Below are 24,766 nucleotides of genomic sequence, written 5' to 3'. Positions count from 1 at the left end.
GGAGAAACTGCAGAAAGTACACAATCTGATTGATACAGTTTTGAAAATCCACATCACATTTTTCTCGTTTTCTAAAGGGAGGCAAAAACCTGTTAGGTACTCAATATGTCATGATACCACAGTGTTTGCTAATTCTTCAGAGCTTACTTTTGCATCTTAAAACATATAACCTGAAATACTGTCCCATTTTTTGCTTATTTTTTTCTGAAATGTTCTATTCTACTTTTGTGTGGTATTTCTGAAAATGTTTATAGAGGAAATCAAACGAAATGAAATGACAGATTGCCGTTTGACTAATCTGTTGTTGATGCACATGGAAAACACACTTCTCATTCCAAATCCTTTGATATCTATCTACTAAACATGATGTATGAAACAATAGTAGAATATTTTTTCTTCTTTGCCCTATTCATGAGTTGCTTTGCTGGGAATGCTGATAAAGAAATCTTGCCCTCACATGAAAATAGCTGAGCACTGTGTGAATGGAAGTGCAGTGTGAAGATGTCATCAGCCTTGAGTCAGCTTTCTAATCAGAAGTGTTCACGGAATAGCAGGATTAACAGTTTGTGTCCTATAGTGCTATATAGCAAGCTGTATGGAAAGAGGAGTGAACTCTAGACTCTGCAGTACAGGTTAGACTCTGAAATGTAGCTGGGACCTAGGCAGCAGTAAGATGAGCTGGTTTTTGTCTAGTTTTTCAAATAAACAGCTGAGTAGATTAGAACTAAGTACTTTTTTGTGTTGATAAATCTGTGTTTGCTTTCATCTGTGTTGTGATAATGCTTATGCAACAAGGCTATGTCAAGTGATTATGACACATTTCATCACTTCTCTGAAGCTTATGGGATATGTCCAACGATCTGAGGTGTCCCAGTTGAAGTTGAGGCTCACGATCCATGCTGTGTTGACATTGAAAGAGTGTGTTTTCTACCTAAAATACAGTGTTATTAAGCACCTTGTTGTGAGTGTTCCTAATGACGTAACCAGATAATGTTTTCTTCCTGCTGAACAGGTGCTTCAGTGGTTTCAGAAGTGGGTTGCTCAGGAGAACAGAATTCAAGTGACACAAGCACCTGTAAATCTCGTGGCTTTTTAAATTTCAGGAGCTCAGTTTTCAACAAAAATTATAATATTGTTTCAGGTTTTCTTTAGTATGTTTTATGAGAACATGATTAAGGAGCCCAATACATAAGGAATTTCCTGCAGTACAGAGATACTTTCACTTTTTACTCCGTTACTATTGGTTTCTGTTCTGCAATTTTCATAGTTCCTTGAAGCTGCTGCCTGTTTGTCATCTTCAACAAAGCAGGTATTAGTGACGGGATTACAATCTATTGAAAGAAGTCCATATATAATAAAGGAATATGGAAAGAATTATCCTGTTAACTTAATTTACTTTCATTTCTCATGATTGTATTTCTCTTTATGTTTGAACAAGGACAAATCTAATATGTACTTCAGAGAACAAGTAGAAGATAAGAACTTGTTCCTTTAGTTATTTATATATATATATATAATATATATATTATTCATTCCATTTTATGCCACAAAACACAGAACAGTTGAGGTTGCAAGGGCTCTCTAGAGGTCTTTTCCAACTCCCCCAAAGTCATCGTTGATTTGGCAGTGTTTGCCATGAAGATATTGCTGCAATATCAGTTAATCACGTGTTAGCAATCTCCAGCTTTTTTTTAATATCTAGATACTCTATTTGCAAATCTGAAAGCATTGTGTCATTTAGTAGTGCAGTTTCCATTTAGCAGCTCACAGTGCTTTTAGATAAACTGATAATGGTCAGTGGTGTTGTGAAAAAGCCTTATCATTCCATATGTGTTAGCCAGGGAAAATTTTACATAGCTGTGAGTCTTTAGGGTCTGAGAATACAAAGACGACAACCCAAACTGCATTTTGAAACAGTTTTGATATCTAAATTACTTTTTATCTTTGTGAAGGGTTTTACTTAGTGCTGTGTTACATCTTAAGAACAGTGAAGGTAATAAAGCTTGTTTTACTCAACTTGTAACAAACTTGTATCTTATGTCAGTATCTGGTTATGAGTTTTTTGCTTTCTAGGCCTTTTAAAATTTTTTAAAATATCCTCTATCTTTGACATGCATTGCTTTTGTCCAAGGCTGTGGTAAAAAAAAGAGAAGGAGGGAAGGGGCAGGAATAAAATCCATATTATTTTGTTGCTCTTCAGATTATGGGGTGTGTGCTGCGGAATATGAAACTAAATGCAGCAGCTAAACTGTAGAGATGAGTTAGTCATTAGGAGGCTTGAATTTTTGTCAGCTCCATATTGTGTTAGGTGAGGTTTTGGTGAATGCGGATGATGGAGCGTCTTTGTTTCATAATATATGTGCCCTAAAATGAAACAAGTGTCTGGATAATGGCATCATCCTTTACAAAGATAGGGAAGACACACTGTGCCTAGGAAAAGTCTTCTCTGTAGCGTTGGGATCACCTACTCTTTCTATGAAGGTCTTTCCCAGTGAACTGAAACTTGTGTTGTATCTTCATCTATGCTGTTACATATTTTCAATGGGTGAGAGATTTCAGCACTTTTTCTTGCAGGTTTTTCTGTTCCGTGCTCTGTTATGATGATAGCAGATATCCTTCAGCATTCTTTCTTTTTTCCTCAGTTAGACTTTGTGGACAACTGTATGAAACAATAGCGTTAAAGATTTCCAATAGGAGTCTAGACAAAAGTTCACTATGGTGTTACTGTTACACTGTGGTTATAAGGGGATTATCTCCATGGCAGAGCTTTGAATCTCTTGAGTTGTTTGTATCCAAGATATAGACAGAGATCAGGTGTTACTAATACAGATTTGTATGAGGGTATTTGCAGGTGTTTTTTTTCGTTTTGACTTTTAGTATCAGTGAAATTCCCTCTCTAGTTAATGAGCAGTCTGAGTCTTCTGTGTAAGTATCTGCATTATCCATGTTATCCATGCCTTTCTGTGAAAAACAGTGTCTAAGAACCATGACGTGAAGCCTACAAACTTTGCCTCTGTGTTAAGTAGCCCCACTAAATGTGACATTCTTCATCTCAATTAGATATTAACTCTTAAGTTTGTCAATTGTAGCACATAGTTCAACTTAAAAATGCCATTCTTTGTTTTTATCTTATTTGCTATTTTCACAAAGAAAACAGTAAGATGTTTAAAACTGTTTGGTATGGCAGAAACCCAAATTGTTTTCTGTTGTGTCATTAGTTAATGTTCTGTGTGAACTTAGACCTTTGCTTTGGCTCACCTGAAGCAACAGATGTCAGCATACTAAGATTTCAATAGAAAAAAATTGCAGTGAATTTTGTGACAACTGTTTTCACTTCATGGTTGTAAAGCTTATATAAATATTGAGTTTACAAAGAATAGCATACTAATTGTGTGGATATCAGGATCAGATGATCCCGATATAAGCAGTGATATCCTACATGATTTGGTACAACTCCAGTGATACATGTCCTACCTAAATATTTGCCCAGAATATTGCCTGATTGGTGAGGGATATTGCCATCTCAAGAGATCTGAGGTGACTTCTTTTGGAATATACCAGTGTAACACTTTCATTTGGCTAGAATGGGCTCATTTCTTCCTGTAAGTAAATTACCAAAATAGTTTGGATGAACTTGGAAGCTTCTGCTAGTAGCAAAATAAGAGAGGTTTTTTGCTTATTTTCAGTTTTGTGTGTTCCACTTCTGTGTCACTTTAGTTTTGTGGAAGTTATCTATTTCATTTAGCCAGCCAAAGAGCACAAAGTGTGTACTTTGCTGCTTCTCTCTTTGCTTGTACTGATTTTACTGTGTGTATTCTGCATGACTGACTTTACTGGCTTGTGTAGTATGTGGGAAAATTGCAGACCACAATGTAGACATAACAACCTATGTTGTTCTGAGTGAATCTGCTTTGAATCTGAATGCTTATGGAGAGTGTTAGCATTACTCTGTCTTAAACAAATGCTGCACCTATTGAAAGAACAAGCCTGAAAAACAACAGGTGGTAAGGCAGAACTGCTTGAGACAGCAGAAGAGAATGAGGAGAAAGAGCAATTTAAAGTTTCATTATTATCCTATATCTCTTAAATTCCCATATGTTTGAAATTCAATACTTCTAGTATTTAATTGGAGATTTCATACCCACAGTTTTCTCTGTGTGAATGTGTTGATGTAATGTTTTGATGAGCATAAAGGAATCAAGAAATGTTGGTTTTTTTCAAGAGAAACAAAAAACTTTCCCTTTCTTCTGTTTTTGTTAGTAGCTTCATGCATCGTATTGTATTTTAAGCTTCTGTAACAGAATATCTTCCAATATCATAATCCAAACTGAAATTGTCGTGGTGCTTTATGAAATTATGAAGGTATTGTGGAGATAAATGAGCAATAATGTATTTTTTGGTAGAATTCTTTATAATTGCATTTATTAAGAGTTGATATCTCAGGGAGCTCTCTGAAGCTTTCAGTATTTGACAGAATTTGACTTCTGCTTTTCAGTTTGTTTTAGATTATTTTTGCAAATGTATTATAAATCTGAATGCTGAGTCTACAAACATTATATTTGTACAACTGAAATTCTGCTGGAGATTTGTTGAAGTTGGACAACTCTTGTGTATACATAATAAAAATTAGTGCATTTGCACAATCAATGGAATTAACCAGCAGCATTTTACATGTCTGGATCATTTTCTTTAAACAATTCTCAGAATAGTTTTAGTGGGAAATAAGTTTCACATCAAAAATAATGTTGAAGATCACTATATTCAAGTAGCTGACATGCTAGTATGAAGCATTCTCAGGGAAAGAAAGGATATTTGAATAAAGCCTCTTTATTGTCTCTTAAGTTAAAGTGATTATTGAGTATGTATGCCTTTTTTTTTTCTACAAGGAAGTTGGATAGAGATTAGATAATTTCTGATGAAACATTAATGGAATTATAAAGGCCTACACGAAGTGATTTATTTCACAGATTTTTTGCAAATCATGAGAATAATTGCTAACAAGTAACTGCTCAACATATCTCAGGTTTGGCTTCTTGTGAGGCAACCCACGTTTCTCAATCCAGGAACTCATGCAGAAGTTCTGTGTATCTTTGTGGAGCTGGTGCTAACCAGCATTCAGATCTCTTCACTGCCTCCTTTCTTCATGAGAAAAAAACAGGAGAGGAAAGATCTCCAGCTCAGGCTGTGGCTTTTAGTACTTCCAGCCTCCCCTGGGTGGATGTATGGGCCTTGCTGTGGGAAGGATGTCCCCAGCACAGATTTCGTGGCAGGTCTACTATGCAGCTCTATCATATAGCTTGAGGTTACCAGAGCTTCTCTTTCCCTCCGAGCTGTTTGCTGCTTCTGTTAGGAAGCAACCTTGGGATCCAGCTACCCAGGAATGTGAAAGTTATGTGGTTGCTTACTTCTGGGGCAGCTTTCGTGTTGTAGTTTCTCCCATTGCTGGGGATCCAAAAACCTGAGAAAAATAATGATTTATAACTCAGTATCTGTAAGTCACTTTAGTGATAAATCTCTTAAATGCTGTTCAAATATCCCAACAAACTGCCAACCAAGGGCACTGTCCAAATGCTTGGATTTTATTGCACCTGAAAGGTAGAAGTGTTGGAATTAATTATATTTAGGCTGAGGCATCTATTCATAGTGAACAGTTAACAGAAAACATTTTCTTTTTTTTCTTTTTTTTCTTTTTTTTTGGAGAAACATATTTGCTAAAATTTCATAGCCTGCAAAATCAGAATGTCAAATGTGTGCATGTCTTTGTAGCACCACCCCAAATACAAAAAATAAATCCAGAAGTCCCTGTAGGATCAGGTTTCTTTAGTGTGAATTTTGAATAGCTGAGGTTGAATAGGAAAAAATAATGTGGGATGAGAAATCTTAATATAGGCAAAACAAATCTGAAAAGTTGCCTCCTATTTAAAAATAAAATAAAACTCTCTTATGCTGCATCTCTAGGCTTTCTTCCTTCTCATCTTCTAAATATACCTACTGAAAATATATCTCTGAAACCACTTGGCTATATTATATAGATCTTTTCTGCATGGTTACAATTTTTTCCATAAGCTGTTCATTTAATGGGTCTGCAGTATTGTAGTATCAGACAGCAAGGGATATTCTTATGGGAATCTGGTATTTTACATAGGTCTGTTTCCTTTTGAGTTCTGTAATGTCATGATGTATAACAAACTCTTGTAACTGCAGTTATCTTCAGCTAAAACTCTCTTACATTATTGAATCACTCCTTTTTCCCTTTGAACTTGATCCCTTGTGTGTTCCCTGTGTCCCGTTCCCTGCAGCGATCCCAGATGGCTCTGGTGGAGATTGGTTTGCTGTGAATATCCTTACAACCAAAATGAGTCCCAGAAGCTTCTCAGAAGCCATGACAACTGACCACTTACTTTCACCAGGAATAGGGGCTTTATGTCTGAATATCTTGCCCTCAGGTAACTTCCCCTCTCCCACCTTTGTAGAGTAAATGTAAGAGGTGGTATGCATTTATAGAAATTTGGGAATGAAATGAGCTCTGTAAAACATTACTTGGATTTTCACTTCTTTTTGTAACTTAAAATTTTGCAAAAAGTAATTGTTTGCTCTGCAGCTATGTGTTCTGGTTTCTTTGGGGTTTTATAAGTCCTAAACTAAATTTGAAAAACTGATTTATGAAGTAAATCAACCATTCCATTATAAAAATACCTTAATGTGTATTTCCTAAATGTAATCCAGGTGTTTCTCAGTATCTTTATGCTATTTGACATATGCTGTTTATCATTTGCACCTACTTAATTCTTTTTCGTAACTCAGTGTTTATTACCTCTGTGATTACATATTTGAAGGACTGGTCAGCTTTTTACCTAGTTTACAAAATAAAACAGCTGATTTTATTTCATTTTTAAAAATCAAAATAGTTCTTATAGCTGATGTCTTATCAAAATATCTTATTTCCACATGAGATCTGATCAGTTAGCATTAAAAAGATACCTCCTAATGTCACATAAATGATGCAGTTTCCAAAAGGCAGATGTTGTCATATTTTTACCCTGTATCTTTATTTCTTGATTTTAAATTTCTAAAAAAATTTCTAAAATTTTTATCAAGTGACTTTTTTTTGCATTAGGTACAGAATGTTATATTTTAAGTGGAATTTAATAGTTATCAAGTATTAGCAAATTCTTAAAATGTGAAGTGTTTTTTTCCTGCCTGCAGTGTGCAAGTTGCATATACATTGCCACATATGATTTAATATATTAAGGATTTTATGTTATCTTGTCCTCAACATATGATTAAAGCCTGACACTTTTAGGATTGACATGTTTGAAAAAAGTTCTCTGAGTTTGATCATAATGACCATTTCTGTGCTTGAGGTGAAAAGACTCACAGAATACAAAAGCTAATGCTGGTCTGTGTGAGGATTTATCCTAAATGAAAGATAAATGGCTTGAACAATATTTTACTTGCAAGATGATTATCATTCATGCAGTGCAAGCTCCTCATTTATGCACAGGGCTTGGCTGTGTCTGCGCAGATCTGCTGCATGACACATAATTAGATAATAATCATTGATGACAGCAGCTGTCTCGGTTCTGCCTGTACCCAAAAGGCAAGGAATACAGTTTTTCCAAATAGGAAGAAAATAATTTCCTATATGTGTTATTACAGAATTAACTTTATATCAAGAGACTTGGTATTGATGTCAGTATTTGAGAAAGTAGGAGTGTACTAAGATGCCTTCAGGAAGTCACCTGGAGTTGAAGTCCATGCTGAAGTCCTTTCATGTTGTGATGAAATGGAAGCAATTACTTGGAAAGTGTCAGCAAAGAGATGTACTATTCAGCGCTCCACCTCCTAGGATGAGAGAGATAAGGAGGGGAGGTGAAACTGCAACAGGGGTGTTACACAAATATGGGTTGGTTGTTGAGCCAGGGTCCTAATTAGTGATTTCCCTGGAAAGGAAGATCTGTCTTTAGATTACGATAACTCAAAAAGCCTGATGAGTGTTCAGTGGCTCAGGTCCTGTATAGGAGCCTTAAAAGTCTCTCCTGAATCTGTAGGGTTGTGTGTAGTGTTTTGGACTTGTCCAGTGTGCAGTAACTCGTGGCCAGCTGAGAGCAGTAGGTCAAGGCTGGGTGTGTGAACAGGGGAATGCCCTGTCTTGCTACAGAGGGTTGGGCTGTGAGCACCTTCACAAGATGCTTTGCAGCAGATGATGCAGATCTTCTCCATGCTTGGGCATCCAACAGGCCAAGGAGAGTTCTCCATTTTACACTCAGCCACCAAATACACACCTGACAATGCTGCAGAAGTTCAAGGTGTGATTAAAAAGAGCATACGTGCATTTGTGTGCATTTGGGTAAAGGGGTGATACCCTTCTCCTGTACAAACTGATGTTGCAGGGTATAAGAGGGTATCAGTTGGGTATCATAGATGGTGAGGGGTGTACTTGAAAGGTCTGGTGGAGGTGTAGGAGGTGTAGTTGCTGCAGTTGGTATTGTCACTTAGTTTCTTGTGACTCCCTATAGCTTGCAGAATGAGGGAAGGGTAGCCCTTGCAGTTTTTCTGCTGATAGGGGTTTCTTGGGAGAAAATGACATAGTATTTGGGAATCCATACCGGACACAACATTGCTGATACACATTCTGGATACAGGCTGGAGGATAGCCTCTCACACCACTGGAGCTGTGTCCACTCTCATGCCTCACGTACTGGTCACCCGCTGGCTCACACTGTGGTGAGATTTTACAGTGCTGCTATGGCAATGCTGTCTTCCCAGTGCAGAAACTGAGAGTGCCACTGTTTGTGGGAGGATCTTTTTGTCCAGAAATATTAAAATTTATCCTCACAAGTGTTTATTTTCAACTTATTGTATATTCATAAATAAAGAACATGTTAATGTGTCAGAGTGTGTCTAATTAATCCTACTATATTGTTAACACAAAAGGTGATGCCTTTCCCCACAAACCCTACCACAAGTGCCTTAAGTTTTAATTTTTTTTTTATTCTTTTGAGCTTCTGATTTTGGCACTGTATTCTGTCCTGATGTTTTCATGGGCATTACAATGTTGTGCAATTAGTTTCTTTTTGCTTGCATTCAAAGTTCTCTCATTAGTTTCATGTGTGTTTTTGTTCTCATATTAAAGTAAATGAGCATCCAATTAACTCTTTGAGCTAAAAAAATAACATGAATTGCTAATTTTTATACTAAAAATCGTAATTTTTTATTTCTAAAAATTAATATTTTGAGAAATAGAAATAACGTCCAAGATGAGGACATGCCATCATATTTTGTGGCAATATTTAGTACTACGTACCATTCATTTTTTATACATAGAAATACTTTAACCTTTATGTATCTCAGGCAGTTTTTCATCAGTTGTCTCTTATCTCCCAGCTTTATTGCATAAAAATGTACCTTTCACTTGGAACCCAGTAGTTTCCATGAATTGTATCTTCAGATGCTCAGTATTTTGCATCAGCAATGAGTCAGCTGTTTCTGCAAAGCCATTTGCTGCTCTCGTGCTGCTCATAAGGACAGTTTTCTGGGGACTTGATGAATGACTTTGCTTTGAGAAAGGAAAGGTAGTTTGTGAAATTAAAACTGCATCTATGAAAACAGTATTGCTAAGGATGTCTTGTGGTATTAGCAAATCAAGTGTGTATTGCCTCAGTAATAGTGATGTCTTACTGACACGGCAAAACAGGATGACAGAAAGCTTTGGTGAACTCAACCATGACCTTTATTGCCATTTGTCTTGCTATTGCCTTTTACTTTTCTCAGTTCTACTTTATTCACCTCTTATACTGAGTAGTGGATATTAACACTTGGTCTGTTCCCTAGAAAAGGAGCATCAGTCACAAGTTCATGGGATGTCCCAGCTTGACCCAGTTTTTTGTGGAGTAATTAACTCATTCTAAGGAATGGACACCAGGGTAAAAAACAAATGGCAAGTTGGGTGGAAGCTGTTTGCATGTGCCTGGTCAGAGAGAAGAATGTGTGCATTTCATGAAGTCAGCGACATTTTTAGTTCTGAGTAGTTTCACAAAAAACTCATGGAGAATTTTTAAATGGTTTTGCCCAACAGGGATTTCTAATTGTGAAACATCATGGCACAACTAAAGATTTCTAATTACTTGATATTCAGAATTACATGATTCTATACTAACTTTATGGGAATTACCTCTCTGCTTTACATAAAAATTGTATAATTGTATAATAAGTTCTCAAAGTTTAAGCAGGTAAGCATTGTAGACTACAGTACTAAGAGACACTGTTGATCTTTAGATAGAGATAACTTGCCAACCTCCAAACCCTCCTCCTTAGATTTTGCTTAGCAATAAATATTAGAAAAAGTCTCAACACCAGAAAATTTAGAATAATATTAACATTTTAATTAATAATAAATTAGGAGTTAATAATATGAAAATATTAAATTGTAGATTTTGTCTGAGTAACAGTTATGATGGGTAACTGATGATTATTCGAGCTCATGGCAAGTTCACTGGAACTTGCAGAAGACACACAAGTGTGTCTGTGGTATATCTCCCTGAGTGTCTGTTAGCTGAATGTGAAGCATACCAGAAGGAAAAGTCAAAACACACTGGCTCAGTGAGGCATGTCCTGGTCTGGTGTACCATGGGATCCTGGAGCAATACCATTTGGAGACTAGTGGTTGCTAAGGACTTTTTAAAATTTTTAATTCCAAACACTCTTGTACTTGTCATCTGGCTGTGCTTTCAATTTTATGCACAACGAACAGAATTCTTGCAAAGTCTAACTAACAGGTATGGTTGCCTTGTGTTTGCAACAAATAGACCAACTTCTGTTTTGTTTTGTTTTTTCCTATCAAAAGCCACTGTATAAAAGTAAAAGGTTTTCCTATTATATCAAGTAGTATGAAACAGCTCTAAAATGCTGAAGTTATCCAACAGACAAACAAGAGTATATTCTGTGGAACAGATTAATTTGGAAGGAGCAGAGTATTGGCACAGATGATTTAAGTGTTGGCATCCTCAGTGGTAAATTGGCTCTGGACAAAGCAGATGGATAAAGCAGATGTGGTTGTCACGTGTTATGAAGTTACTATGGGTTTTGGGGAAACACCACAGTCTCCTCAGCATCCACCCATCAGTAACGTTGCAGCTGTGGAAGTGGAATGAAGAGACCTGCTACTAGAGGTGTCTATGCTACCTTCTCACAGCTCACCTGTTGCAAGTTTGTTTCTGTGACTCTTGACATGAAGGGTACAGCCTTAATAGGTGGAGATCCTCTTATGTAGGTCTGTTCTGAATGAAGCAGCACTTTGGGCATTTTTCCTTTCACTGACTGCAGGAGAGGAAATAAATTCAAAGCAGTGCTCTGGGAAGAATTTTTAAAATATATATATAGAAAAGTAATGGCCCTTGTTGAAATTTCTTTCCCTGTTCTTCTGTTCCCTGTTGGGAGAGACTGGCTTGTATTTTGTCTGTTTGAAAGATATTGGAAGTAGCTCAGAACTGGCTTTGCACTCTCCTCCTTAATGGTATTTTGATGTCTGTTTCACTGTGAAGTTTGAAAACCTGTTTCTGTAGATCCTCTGTGCTATGTCTGCATTTGGGACCAAGGTAACGCTTAGATCTGTCTCCATGTTGAGTGGCATTTCTGATGTGGCAGAGCAGCAGGGAACCCTGAGCGGGACTTCTGTCACAGAACATGAGTCTAAGCAGACTTGTGTGTATGTAATGGCAGAATGTTTTGGCATTTGCTCTACGAATGTGACTTTAAAATAACACCAATTAGTAATCCTTATGTTGACCCTCATCTAGAAGGTCAGGAATGAGAGATACTACCTTGCAACTGTGAACACTCAATGGCTGCTTTTTTCTTCTAGAAATTTAAATGGGCTGAGTCATATGAGACTTCTCAATGATTTCTGAGATAGGGAGCTTTATATTTTACAGTTACTGATGGGACATTTTAATGTCTCTGACGGCAGCATCGGAAGATTTTGGTGGGAAAAGTCACAAAGCATAATGCCTATAGTAGTATTTTCTGCTACCTAATCTTGTAAAATTAGACTCAATTTGTGAGCAAAAACAATTTTTCATGGCAGATTGAAAGGGTGGTTAAGTGTATCCTGTTCTTACCCTGTGGTAGAATAAAATGCTGCAGCTGTTGATTTTAGGGTAAAGTACCCATGGGTTCTGTCACATTGTCTCACAAAGATGTGAACCAATTTTTAGCCCATGGATGTCACTGAACTTTCAAGTGTTCACACAGTATTTTATATACTTCATGCTGCTCTGTCTGTGTATGTGAACTTCTAATTTTTGTCATTAAAATCTGTGAGTAAACCTAATTAATATTGTAAATAAAACTTTTCATTTCAACATTTGAACTAAATATATGTAGAAAGGTACTGTTTATGACAGTGAGTTGTAGAGGTTTTGGATTTTCTTCTCCTTTTGAAAAATGAAAGAAGACTGAAAGAGGTGCAATTTTACCTTACATAGCTTAAAATAAGTAGTTCAGTAATTTGAATCAAGGATTTGTTATTGTGGATGATGCAAAAATTAGAAGATATATTTTTGCTTATGTATTTGTAAATTGAGTTAATGAGATGAAAAAATTGAGAGGAACAAATCATTTTCATCATACCATTTCTTTCCAGGATGAAATTGTATCTAAGAATGATTGCATCTAAGATGATTTCCTCACCCCCAGACCACTGCTTTAAGTTAAATTGTCACCGACATGTAGGACAGCTTTGATTGCTTTATATGTATTTACTTAAGGTGTGTGTTTGTTTTTAGGTTCACCAAAAATCTGTCACCTGACAAGATCAATTTGAGTACATTAAAGGGGGAAGGTCAGCTGACCAATTTAGAACTGGATCAAGAGGTACTTCAGAATATGCTGGATCTTCCAACGTGGCTGGCTATAAACAAGGTGTTTTGCAATAAAGCATCCATTAGGGTGAGTATTTTATTTTGCTGGAGTGATATTTCACCAAATGTTTCTTTTCCTTCTGTCTCTGTAAACTTTCAAGCAACTTTGCATTAAGAGAAAATTATGATAAGTGCTTGATAAAATTTTAAAGACAAAGATGTTACCAGCAATAATTTTGTACTAATTTTTGTTTCTTATGTGATGACATGAAATACACATGGAAATGAGGAAAATAAGAAGAATTTGTTTAATTGTTATTTTTTCTTTCTGAGTAGAATTTGTTCTTGCATGTACTGAAAAGCAGGTAGAGGTAAAAGCTTGTATTTATCCTTGGTAATTTATGTATCATATTTATTACTCTCTTTTTTCTATGTTCTTTCTTTACTCCTCTCCATTTATTGCTTTCCTTCCCTTTATGTTGTGTTCCCATTTCCAAAAATACCTTTCTGGTATCCTGGTTGCTGTGGGAAATGTGGAAACGTCTAAATCTAGTAGACATTGCTTTTTGGTCAGTGTGGCTTCTAATAATTGAAAGAATGTATATTATCTCTCCCACATCATACTGATGTGGGAGAAAGAAACTAAGCAGTGACTTATTCTTGTCAGAAGTTACAGTCTGGGCAGACATTGGCATCTCCTCAGTCTTTTGGAGAGGTTTGTTTGTGGGTTTTTTTTGCGGTGTGGGGGTTTTTTTTGTGTGTTTGTTGTGTTTTGGTGTTTTGTTTTGGTGTTGGTGGTGGTTTTTTTTGTTTTCTTCTTTTTTTGTTTACCCCTGAGGGGACATTGTCCTGATTTTTCTCAAGGTAGTGTACTTGATACCTTGTAGGCATTCAGTCAGCTGCAGGTCAATAAAGCCAATGTGGATTTTCTTTCCTTTGAAAGAACAGAATGAGTAACAAGGTGCTGCTTTTTATGATGCTTGACAACTCAGTATTAAAGAAACATATGCTATTTTGTTCCTCTGTTTTTCTGATTAGTGATAAGTAGATTTTGAAGTTCTGGGTTTTTTAAGACCTAGCATGTGTGTAGACTTTCTGTATGGCATTTTCAGATAAACTTGATATTTTGAAAGTAATATTATTCCAAGTTCAAAAGTTAGAAATATATTTTTTATACATAAAAGGCATTCTAAACAAGTGCTTTGTTTTACTGTATTTTAAATATTTACTTTGCTTTAGAATACTGGTTTTTTTCTTGCAGATACCATGGACAAAATTGAAAACACATCCCATCTCTTTGGTGAGTTCTGAAATAAACTCCTAAACATACCGTGTGTAGCAGAATCTTAAATATTTATATAGCTTTCTTGACTTGACGTTAGAAATAACTGAAAGATCAACAGGCCTTTACTAAGTGTCCTCCGGGTAGCAGCAGATGAAGACAAAATGCCTTAAGGTTTTTCTTGGTATGTTTGTTATCTTAATCTGTGACTTTGGATGCCATCACTATAACGTTTGACCTTTAGCTACTTCTGTGAAGTTTTCAGTCATTATGTGTTAATTGGGGTTCACCTGAAGGGTAGTTATTTGTCCAATTAACCCCTTTTGAAAGTTCCTGCCTGTCTATCGGAGCTATCTTTTCTAAGGACTTCTCTATTCTGTACTCTACCCAGTGTTCTTGGCCTCAGCAGGTTTGATACAGAGAGCATTTACAGGGTTTCTGTACAGTTTAGGATTCAGCCCAGAAATAAAGAGGATGTTAGATATGTAAATAGGACTCAACAATAATGATAAGTAATGCTAATTATTGCATTTGTTTAATTTTGTTCTTTATTTTTAAGTATACTAAGAATTGTGTAGCACCAGAAGTACTTTACTTGATGATGACTAAACTTCTTTAAATGTATTTGCTTAAGAGTGAATATTCCTTTAACTGTCATGCTTCCTGGTCTTGGAGTGGATTTCTGAATGTGCTTGTAATTCCTTAGTTCTGAATCAGATTTAGAAAAGACATGCTGTTTTAAATATTTGCAGCATTTGCTAGTGATCCAATTGTAAGGTACCAATGTCTGTACTGCTTCTTCCTGACACCCAGAACTTAATCTGGTAATGCCGAGGTGGGATGATTCAACCTCTTGGCTCTATGATGTAACTGCCAAATTAGGAAATCAGTTTAAGCTGTGCTATTCTTAAAGATTACATACACTGATCTGTGGTAGCAAGGCGTTGTTTCCTTTGCTCCTGTTGAACTTAAATTAGAAATCTTTTAGGCTAACATAATTTTCAAGGTAACCTTTTTTACATAAAAGTTTCCTTGAACAAGTTTATTAAATTGGTAACAAAAGTTCATTTCATTCTTCAGTGATAGAATATACACCACCTCTTTTGATTTCTTAAGGAGAGTGAATTCAGTGGCCTGAGTGTCAAACTTCAGCCCTTCATTACACCACTTAACTTCCACTATTTTGTGGGGGGTATGGGGGCATATTTTTGCTACTGGGAGTTTAATTAAGTTGGAATAGCATCCTCTGTTTGCATAGCTTAGGAGGTGACAAGAACCCACTTGTCCTTTCATTGAGCTGAGTTGCCCTTTGTGAGAATCTGTCTGTTAACATAGTGGCACATACTGTTTTCTTTATAATAATCAATTTCTGGTTTTATATGATGAACAAGATACTTTGGAGGAGTGATCTGGGCCCCAAGGATGCTACGCAGAAGTTTTTACTCTGTCAAAGTACAGTAGTTACCAGTGAGAAAAGACATATATCTTCATCCAGGCATTCTTTGTTACCAATTTATATTATGTGAACTCCTTGAATCACTGTCCTTCCTACTGCTCTTTACACTAATCATCTACTGAAGGAAATTCTTAAAACTTTAAAAAGAGTGGTCTAACACCCAACAGTGTTAGGATAACAGGAGAAATCTTGGTTTCCCCCTGCCATCCTCAAACTATGGGATTGGGTTTTTCTTGTTTTTATCTCGTTATTGTTTTGCGAGGCAAGATAATCATTGAGAGAGCTGAGAAAATAATTTTAAAATGTCCAAATTTACTGTTAACAGCTAATGCTTCCCTTTAACCATCAACATATAGTTAAGTATAAATAAATCCAGATTAGACAGTTTAGGATTTTTTAGTAGCAGTTAGGTTTTCATGGATAAGGATAGTACAAGAAAATGTTTGTGAAGCAAGCAGATTATGAAGACAGGCACAATTACCACAATATAATAATAAAGTCCAGTAGCTAGGGCAGGTTGAATTCATGAAGAATCTAAACCTGAGGGCAAAGGTTTTTATTATATTTTGTCTGACCTGAGAGCATAAATGCAGGAATTCAGAAGGGGTGGTAGAAAGTAGATTTAGATAGGGACATAATCTTAGCTTCTGTGTTTTGAATGGGCATCTAATGGGACAAAATTTCAAAACTATAAGCCTTAACCTAAGAGCCTTCCTAGGTTGTAATGATAAATTTAGGTCACAAATATTGCAGTATGAGTTTGGAGATTCTTGTATTAATTCAATTGCTAGGAATATAGTTTTGCATTTGGTTTGTTCACATTCTGTTCAACCTCTGTTGATATGAGTGTTATGGTTCTGCTATTTAAATAGGGCCTTTAGTTAAAGCAGGATTTAGATGTCTCATTCCCCTAATTCTTGGCTTCATTTGTAACAGCTACTCTTCAAGTATAAAGAATGCAAAAACAAAATAAAAATTTTACTACAATATAATGTGTTGCAAATGATACTGCAGTATATCTGTTTAGAAATTACTTGTTTTACTGGATCTACTGAAGATTTGGTTGTGTGTGTGTATATATATACATGAGAGTGTATTCTATTCAGGTTTTGTTTCAAAGATGCAGCACCATACTTTGTGGACTATCATGAATTTTAGTGGACTAGTTTCCAATATTTTGCGTTAAAATTTTCTGAACTTACTGAACCATTCAGAAAACTGTGGAGGTATAATTATCTCGCTAAAACAGCCATATAGAAAGAAAACTCAGATGACTACATTAAAGTATGTCCATTTTGAAATGCAATTTTTGAAAATGCATTTTGAAAATGTGTAATATAAAAATAAGCATAAATAAAATAATATATAAATAATACTCAGGGATCAAGAATTTTATGATACAGTATTTGTCTGGAGATGTCTGCTGGAACTCGCAAAATTAAAAAAAAATTAAAAAATGTTAAAAAAGATAATTCTGGTATTAATTTTATGGAAAAACCAACATGGTAAGAAATGTTTTATGTATATTTCAGAAAAATTTCTCAAGTGTTTTTTTTTTTATTTTCAATTTCTGTCCTTCATATGTTGTCTATTTACGTCCGATTTTTTTGTTTTGTTTTGTTTTTCAAGTCCTTGGATAAAGTTATAATGGAAATGAGCACATGTGAAGAGCCACGTGCCCCTAATGGACCCTCTCCTATAGCAACTGCATCTGGACAGAGGTCAGTGATGATACTTAGATGTAATTGGTCAAAAAAAATTGAATTACTATAAAACAGTTTGATTGACTGCAAATTTCCAGAAGGATATAGGGTTCCAGCTTGCCATGTCCATCTCTCCAAAATTTTGTTTTATTATTTGTGCATGAAGTGGTATAGAGATAATGGAACTATCCAGAGAACGTGTGGACAAGGTATGGAGCTTCCTAGGCATGTTTCATGTAGGGGCAACTGCTATATCAGATATTTACTAAGTGTAATTGTTTTTTTTAAAATTAACAATATCTTGCCTTCAGCCTTTTTAGAAAACATATATAATGTTGATGTGGGTTTTAAAAATTTTTATTTTTCATTTATTTTGTCTAAGAAACAGTTTTAAGGGTTATTTGTTAGTGTGGTGTTTTCAAGTTCTCTTTCCTTTGTTGTGTCAGCCAAATCTTACTGAGAGATTTCATGCACACTGTGTATCCCAAAACTTAAGTAATTTGCTAGGACAATATAGCATTCCATCAGTGATTTCCATCTCATCACACTCCCAATTGTTTCCTTTATATGGACCCAAAACATTTTTCAGTGGTCACAGTGACCCTTATCCAGAGAAATAAATGTGATGATACAATTGCTTTTCTTAAGTTCTGTGTAATGTGTAGAAGTAGTCCATGGACCTCTGTCTCTCCTGGGGTACAGCTTGAAAACCATTGCTATAGAGATTCTGTGTAGAATTTGAAGTTATCAAAAGGAGAAGGAATGGCAAACCACACAAACTGTACTTTTAAAACAAGCGGAAAAGAACCCAAAACAACAAAAGGCAAAAAAATTTTAGATGTTTAAATAATATTTAAAATATAATTTTCCATTCACTAGTCTAAAACATTCAGAACATATAAGATTTTTATTAAAAAAGTAATTGCAACTGCTTGTTTTTTTAGTGCTGGAATGCATGTTGATTTGCTGTAGAAGTGTAATCACCATTCTTCTATAGAATGAAACAAAGCAAATACTTTATACTATTTTGAATATATGAAAGGTATTATTTTTAATGGACAGAATAACTTGACTTTTAGAGATAAATAGTAACCAGACTAGAATTGTCAAATAATTAATTTGCCGTCAGTTACTCCTTATGTATACATAAAGAGTAAAATTTCTACATAATGCTGTAGACTGCTATTCTTATGTATGTACAATATATATTTTTATATGTTTATATATATATATAAAATATTTAACATAGAAGGATTGCATTACCTGTTATACTTCCTGTAGATTGATCTTAGTCAAATATATGTTCTTTAATCACTACGTAGAGATTAGGATCCTAGGGTGGAAATTATTGTCAACTAGATCAAGTATATTGAGTAAAAATTGCTAACTGGAGAATACACTAGGAACTTAATTTATTTTAACATCCATTTCATTATTTATTTCACGTTTAATGTGTTTAATTTTGTGCCCTTTCACTGGGTATGTATTTAATATGTTGGCATTTCACTTTTTAGTGAATATGGCTTTGCTGAAAAAGTGGTAGAAGGCATTTCAGTTTCTGTGAACTCCATTATAATAAGGATTGGTGCAAAAGCCTTTAATGCCTCATTTGAACTTTCCCAGCTGAGGATATATAGTGTAAATGCAAACTGGGAACATGCTGACCTCAGATTTACCAGAATACAAGAAACTCAGCGCGGAGAGGTAAAGAACACCTTTTACTAACTTTTTTCCCTTGTTTTTGTTATAAAGGAGTAAGTTGAATTGCAGCTTTATACAGTGTAGGAAACATGCCATTACTAGAAATGGAGGCATTCTGTGCTTAGTAATTTCAGCTAGGAAGGCAAAGATATAAAAATGGTGGATGTGAGTCAGATCAAACTTCGTGATTCTAGCAGTGGCCAAGGTGGATGCTTAGGGAAGAAAAAAGACTGGGGAAAGCAGGTGTACTGTTGCTTTCCTCTTACATTTCCCAAGCTTGTGACTATTTTAAAATGCAAACTGGGCCAGATTTGAAGAGTACTGAAAGAAAAAAGAGTAGTATATTAAGTACATAAGAAGGATAAGGCGTTGTGCTGGGGTTTATTATTGTTATTGTTACTATTTAAATATTTTTAAAGATTTAACTGGTTATTTGCTTGTGAAGGTTTGCCTGATGAGGATTTTGTTTCCTAAAGCAGTTTTAAATGAATGTTGGAAAAGTTCTTGTGCAAGAATTAAATACTTTTCTTGGAAGAGCTAAATCATATGTATACAAAAAAGTAATAGCAGTAAAGTGCATACATTTTCTACTGTCTGAGAGAATTTAACATGGAAGTCTGAGATTGATGTACACCATTGGTTACCTGACTTTCTCCCAGGTAACCAAAGTAAAATGTGTACTGAGTGCAAGATTGATTCTAAATATTGTGTTCAGAAAGACTTATTTTAGCATCATACATCTGGCCTTGAATAAAAGGGTGTTTTAAATTTTACCCATGATTGCCTATTTAGAGATGATTATTCCAGAACAAATAGAGTTTACTCAGAGTTAAGGAGTCTGATAGTTGATTTTTACATAGGAAAAGAAACTCCAAGAGAATATCAGTTAAAAATATCACAAAAATTAGAAGTATTTTTCTGACAGTTTGCCTTTCCTGCAGCTTAACTCACCACATGTATGTGTTAATGAAGTCTAAAGAGGAAGAATTAAAGTTTGACTAGACAGAAGTTTGAATTGGCATTTTTTTTTTTTGATTTTGTGCTTTTTAGGAAGAATTTGATTCCAAACAGTTCCCCCTTATATAAATCCCTGGGGAGTGTTTCTTTTAGTGCAATGAATACTGTAAACATAAATTCCTAAAAATTACAGTGAATGGTTTGTTAGCAGTAAATTGCATGACAAGGTGAAGAAACAAATGAAGTGCTGTACTATGAAGATAACTTGTGCTGTACCTTTGCACTGTAGCTACACTCTTAATGTAAAAAGGAATTTCCTTAGAATTTGTTTAGAAGCTTTCAATCACACTGCATCTGCTGTATGAGAAGGGTAGGTACTCTGCTTCTCTGCAAAGCATACTTTGCACTGTGCCTTTCCATCTTGCTCACTTAACTGTGTGTGCCTCCTTCCCAGACACATTGGGAATGTTTTACTTAAGTCTCTGCTTATATTCTCTGGACATATGCTATAAGGTTTTCAAATTGACAAGAAAAGAATGACAGACAAAAAATAAGACACATGCCAAACAAACTCTTCCTTCTTGTGCTTTTCTTCTGGCTGATAAGAGTTTCGTCAGAGAGTAATCACAGAATCATTAAGGTTGGAAAAGACCTCCAAGATTGAGTCAAACTTTTGACCAAACACCACCATGGCCACTAAACCATAGTATTAAATGCCACGTCCAGTCATTTCATTAACTCCTCCAGGGATGCTGACTCTACTACTTCCCTGGGCAGCCTGTTTCAATGCTTAACCACCCTTTTAGTGAAAAAATTCTTCCTGATGTCCAACCTGAATGTCCCCTGGTACAGCTGGAAGAGGCTGATTCCCACCTTGCTACAACCTCCTTTCAGGTAGTTGTAAAGAGTGATGAGGTCTCCCCTGAGCCTTCTCTTCTCTCGGTTAAACACTGCAGCTCCCTAAGCTGCTCCTCATAAGACTTGCGCTCCAGACCCTTCACCAGCTCTGTTGCCCTTCTCCGGACCTACTCCAGCACCTCAGTGTCTGACTTGAAGTGAGGGACCCAGAACTGGACAGCCACTCTTCCCCCAGCCTGTAGTGCTGCCTGGGGTTGTTGTGACCCAAGTGCAAGACTGCCACTTGGCCTTTTTGAGCCTCTAAAGTTTTCCTCAGCCCATCAATCCAACCTGTCCAGATCCCTCTTCAGAGCCTTCCTACCCTCCAGCAGATCAACACTCCATACCAGCTTTGTGCTGTCTGCGAACTTTCTGAGGGTAAACTCAATCCCCTCATCCAAACCATGTCGGAAGGCCTAGAATTGCTGTTTCTTCCTACTGATGTCCTCCTGTTCACTTGATGTTCTCCATGATATTGCTGCTGGACAGTCACTGGTTTTTCCCTATTTGATTTTCAATGTCCAGCTGTACTTGCTGCTCTTGTATCATTATTCTAACATTTGTTTGCTGTGTCTTCTAGAAATCCATGTAGTAGATTCAAAGCTCGTGGGATGTACATGGCATGCAGTGTGCTCAATGATTAAGTTTCTCTTTTAATTGAAATAAAACACTCCAAAAACCTCTCTCCCATCCTGTAGCTTTGCTTCTCTCCCAGCTCTTTTTCTATATACTATGATTTAACATTTTGAAACCAAACTACACAATCTTTTTTTTTCCTCTCCCAAAGGCAGCCTAGTATGCAATAGCTGTGACCTTTATTTTCTTCTGAATATTTTAAATGCTGCTTGTTACCTCGGCCTTCTTGGAAGTAGCTAAACATTTCTGTGACATTTTGGAGGTAGCAAGAAGGGTCAGGGCTTTGCTTCCGAACACCTGTAAGTGGAATAACAAGTGACTTGTATTTGTTCCGTTTGTGTAACTCATGTGGGTTTGTGTATATATATATATATAGAAATATATACACATGGTTAGGTGCAAGTAAACCATCATGTGGCATGAAGATTTTTTTTTTCTTTTTTTCTCTCTTTAAAGGTTTTGACTTTTAAAGAAATCAACTGGCAGATGATCAGAATAGAAGCAGATGCAATCCAGAGTTCTAAGCATGAAATCATGAGTGCTCCAGTTCGACTGATTACTAACCAATCAAAAATTAGGGTCACGCTTAAAAGAAGGGTAAACTTGAAAAGTTTGAAATATTTTATTATTTTTTTAATTAATTTGTAACTCATGCCCTTAATGCATACACACACATTGTAAAGGTTTTAAATTTAGGCTGTATAAAATGTAGAATTCCCTGAACTAAATTTTTAATAACATAATATTGGTAAGACTGTAGAGTTTAATAGAAATACTGCAGGCAGATTTTGAAAATGAAGATCTTGTAGAGGTCCTATTAATGAAATCGTTTGCTCTGCAGAACTTTGTTTATGATGATGCCTGTTGTTTTACCTCTCTAGATTCAGGTAATATTTACATTACTTAGCAAAATGCAGCAGTTTAATATCCAGTGCATGCCAAACACATAAAGTGAGGCATAAATATACTGTGTCTTAAGTAATTCTTAGTTAATGAGAGGAATACAATTTAAAATAAAAAATGTTTGGTACTGCTTTTTGCATTCTGCTTCCCCCCCCCCCCATGTATTTCTTATGAGAAACTTAAGTACTTAATGGACCATTCAGCTTCTTTAAATTTTTATTCTACAGTTAAAAGACTGTAACGTAGTGGCATCCAAACTGGTTCTGATTCTGGATGATTTGCTGTGGGTTTTGACTGATTCCCAATTGAAAGCCATGGTACAGTATGCCAAATCTCTTAGTGAAGCTATAGAAAAATCAACAGAACAGAGGAAAAGCTTGGCTTCTGAAACAGCCCAGGTACGAGAATTGAATCTTACTATACCTTTATCAAATGGTAATTTATTTTAGAGAATGTTCAGTTACTAACTTTCATTCAGCTATATATCTTGAATTACACTGAGAATGAATCATAGTATAAAATAGCCTTTATTTTACAAGATTTTGTGTATTGATGGTAGTTGCAGAAAATAAAAAAAGGTTTTATTTCTTTATCCATATACAGAGTATTTAAATTTCTGTATTTACTTAACACTTAATTAACTGTCCGAATATTTTCTGGTTAAGAATTTAAATAATTAAGACACAGTAAGGTAACCTTAATGTGTGGGTAGATATGCTTACTATAATGATTTAAATTTCTTGTCCAGTTTGTTCTCACGATACTGAAAAATTAGCTTTTAGTAAGAGCTTCCTCTCGTGCAGCTCTCGATGGAATATATAGTGAAAAACGATTCTACTTTAAAGATATTTCTGCTGGCACATCTGTGTTACTGATGCTGCATATAAACCTTGGTGGTCCTCATCACATGCAGCAGACTAGCCCAGCTGGGCTTTGTGAGTGTTGAGGGGAGGCACTTCTTGTCTATGAAGAAGCAGGACAAGTACACTGGTAAAAGACAGTGCTATAAAAATAAGACATGATTTATTACTAAGACTGAGTACAGTCAGTTATGTACTGTAATGGAGAGTTCAGTTCTTGTGATGATTCTGATGCCTTACAATGGGGTTTGATGGTTTAGCCACAGCAATCTAATGGTTGGCTGTTCTTGAGCTGGGAGGTTCCGATGCTTCAGTGCCCTGTACTTACCAGTTCTCTGGTACTGGCACCAACTTCTCTTTGATCCTATTGTGGTTTAATTTGAGGAGCTAAAGTAGCAGAAGGGAGCCCACTGTTGGTTTAGTGCCCTGGACAGCTTGCAAAAAAAGTTAGAAAAATACCAGTGCTGCAAGTGACAGGCATGTAAGGAAGTGTGAGGGACAGAGAGAATGGGGATGCACTGGCACCGCCGCTTTGTGACGTACACCCATCAGCTCAGCTTAGCTTTATTCTAAAACAGTACACTTAAACCTCAGTAATGATCCAAGGTGAATGCACATCATGCAGATTTTTCCTTATTTCAAAGCCTTGTTTTGTATAAGTAACTGGATACTTATGCTTGAAAGAAATTATAAGCATCATAAATTGATATAACTAAATATTTTTTCAGAGCTCTGCCCCAGCACCCAGCTCTCAGCAGGTGAAAACGCAGCAGACAACAGCAGCGTCTGATCAAAATGATGCCATAGTAAAATTATTTAATGATTTTGATGTTAAGGAGACTTCTCATCACTTAGTAATTTCCCATTTGGACCTACATATATGTGATGATATCCATTCTAAAGAAAAAGGTAATTTTTTTTTTTAAAGTAACATATCTGTGATTTATAATCATCCTTAGAAGACGTATTGAGGAATGCAATAATGTTAATTGAGAGTTTATTTTAGTGGAATAGTCAGAATTGTCTCCAGTCTCCGTGGACACATGTAAAATTATGTAGATGGCTCTATCAGGACAATGTTGTTATTAAATGTAATTACTTTAGAATAAATGCAATAACTGGGCTAAGAGCTCTAGTAGCTTCTGTGTTTTTTCTGTTTTCTAGAAACTGATTCTGTCAGTCTGTTACTGCTGAGGTTTTTTCCAAGTTAACTGGGTTATGAAGAATGCAGTGGCAACATTACCATGGCTTGAAAGGGTCACTATACAATCTGCTTCTGTAATATTTGTATAAATGCAGACTAATAAAAGAGCAGTCCTTTGTGTTACTAATTTAGACAATTTGGTATAGTCTGCAGGACATGGAAAGAATAGAACAAGTGTCCTGTGAGCTTAAAATTTTGTCTGTAAATTTTGTACTTTTTTTTTTTTTTTAACAAAAGGCTGCTGCATGTAGCCATATTTAGAATCAGAAAAACTGAAGACAAATGACACTTCTTTCATGCCTTTTAA

General features: G+C 35.8%; 1 protein-coding gene across 4 annotated transcripts in view; it reads left to right on the top strand.

The window, feature by feature from the left end:
• Positions 1 to 24,766, top strand: part of UHRF1BP1L (UHRF1 binding protein 1 like) — a 51,591-nt gene that overhangs the window by 941 nt on the left and 25,884 nt on the right. For 2 of the 4 annotated variants that reach the window (XM_027885825.1, XM_027885829.1), the window contains exons 2-8: positions 12,786 to 12,948; positions 14,122 to 14,160; positions 17,228 to 17,319; positions 18,816 to 19,005; positions 21,949 to 22,089; positions 22,623 to 22,793; positions 23,984 to 24,164. In XM_027885825.1, the coding sequence (XP_027741626.1) occupies positions 12,786 to 12,948; positions 14,122 to 14,160; positions 17,228 to 17,319; positions 18,816 to 19,005; positions 21,949 to 22,089; positions 22,623 to 22,793; positions 23,984 to 24,164 (977 nt within the window). Of the gene's footprint in view, positions 1 to 6,299; positions 6,447 to 12,785; positions 12,949 to 14,121; positions 14,161 to 17,226; positions 17,320 to 18,815; positions 19,006 to 21,948; positions 22,090 to 22,622; positions 22,794 to 23,983; positions 24,165 to 24,766 lie in introns of those variants that run through there. The other 2 variants (XM_027885826.1, XM_027885828.1) reach the window with 2 other exon arrangements.

The sequence above is a fragment of the Empidonax traillii genome, unplaced genomic scaffold (assembly GCF_003031625.1).
Source record: "Empidonax traillii isolate 1590-97213 ecotype Southwest subspecies unplaced genomic scaffold, ASM303162v1 scaffold172:size1107868, whole genome shotgun sequence".
NCBI lineage: Eukaryota > Metazoa > Chordata > Aves > Passeriformes > Tyrannidae > Empidonax > Empidonax traillii.
The sequence above is the reverse complement of the archived record's forward strand: the minus strand, read 5'-3'. Positions and strand labels throughout refer to the sequence as shown.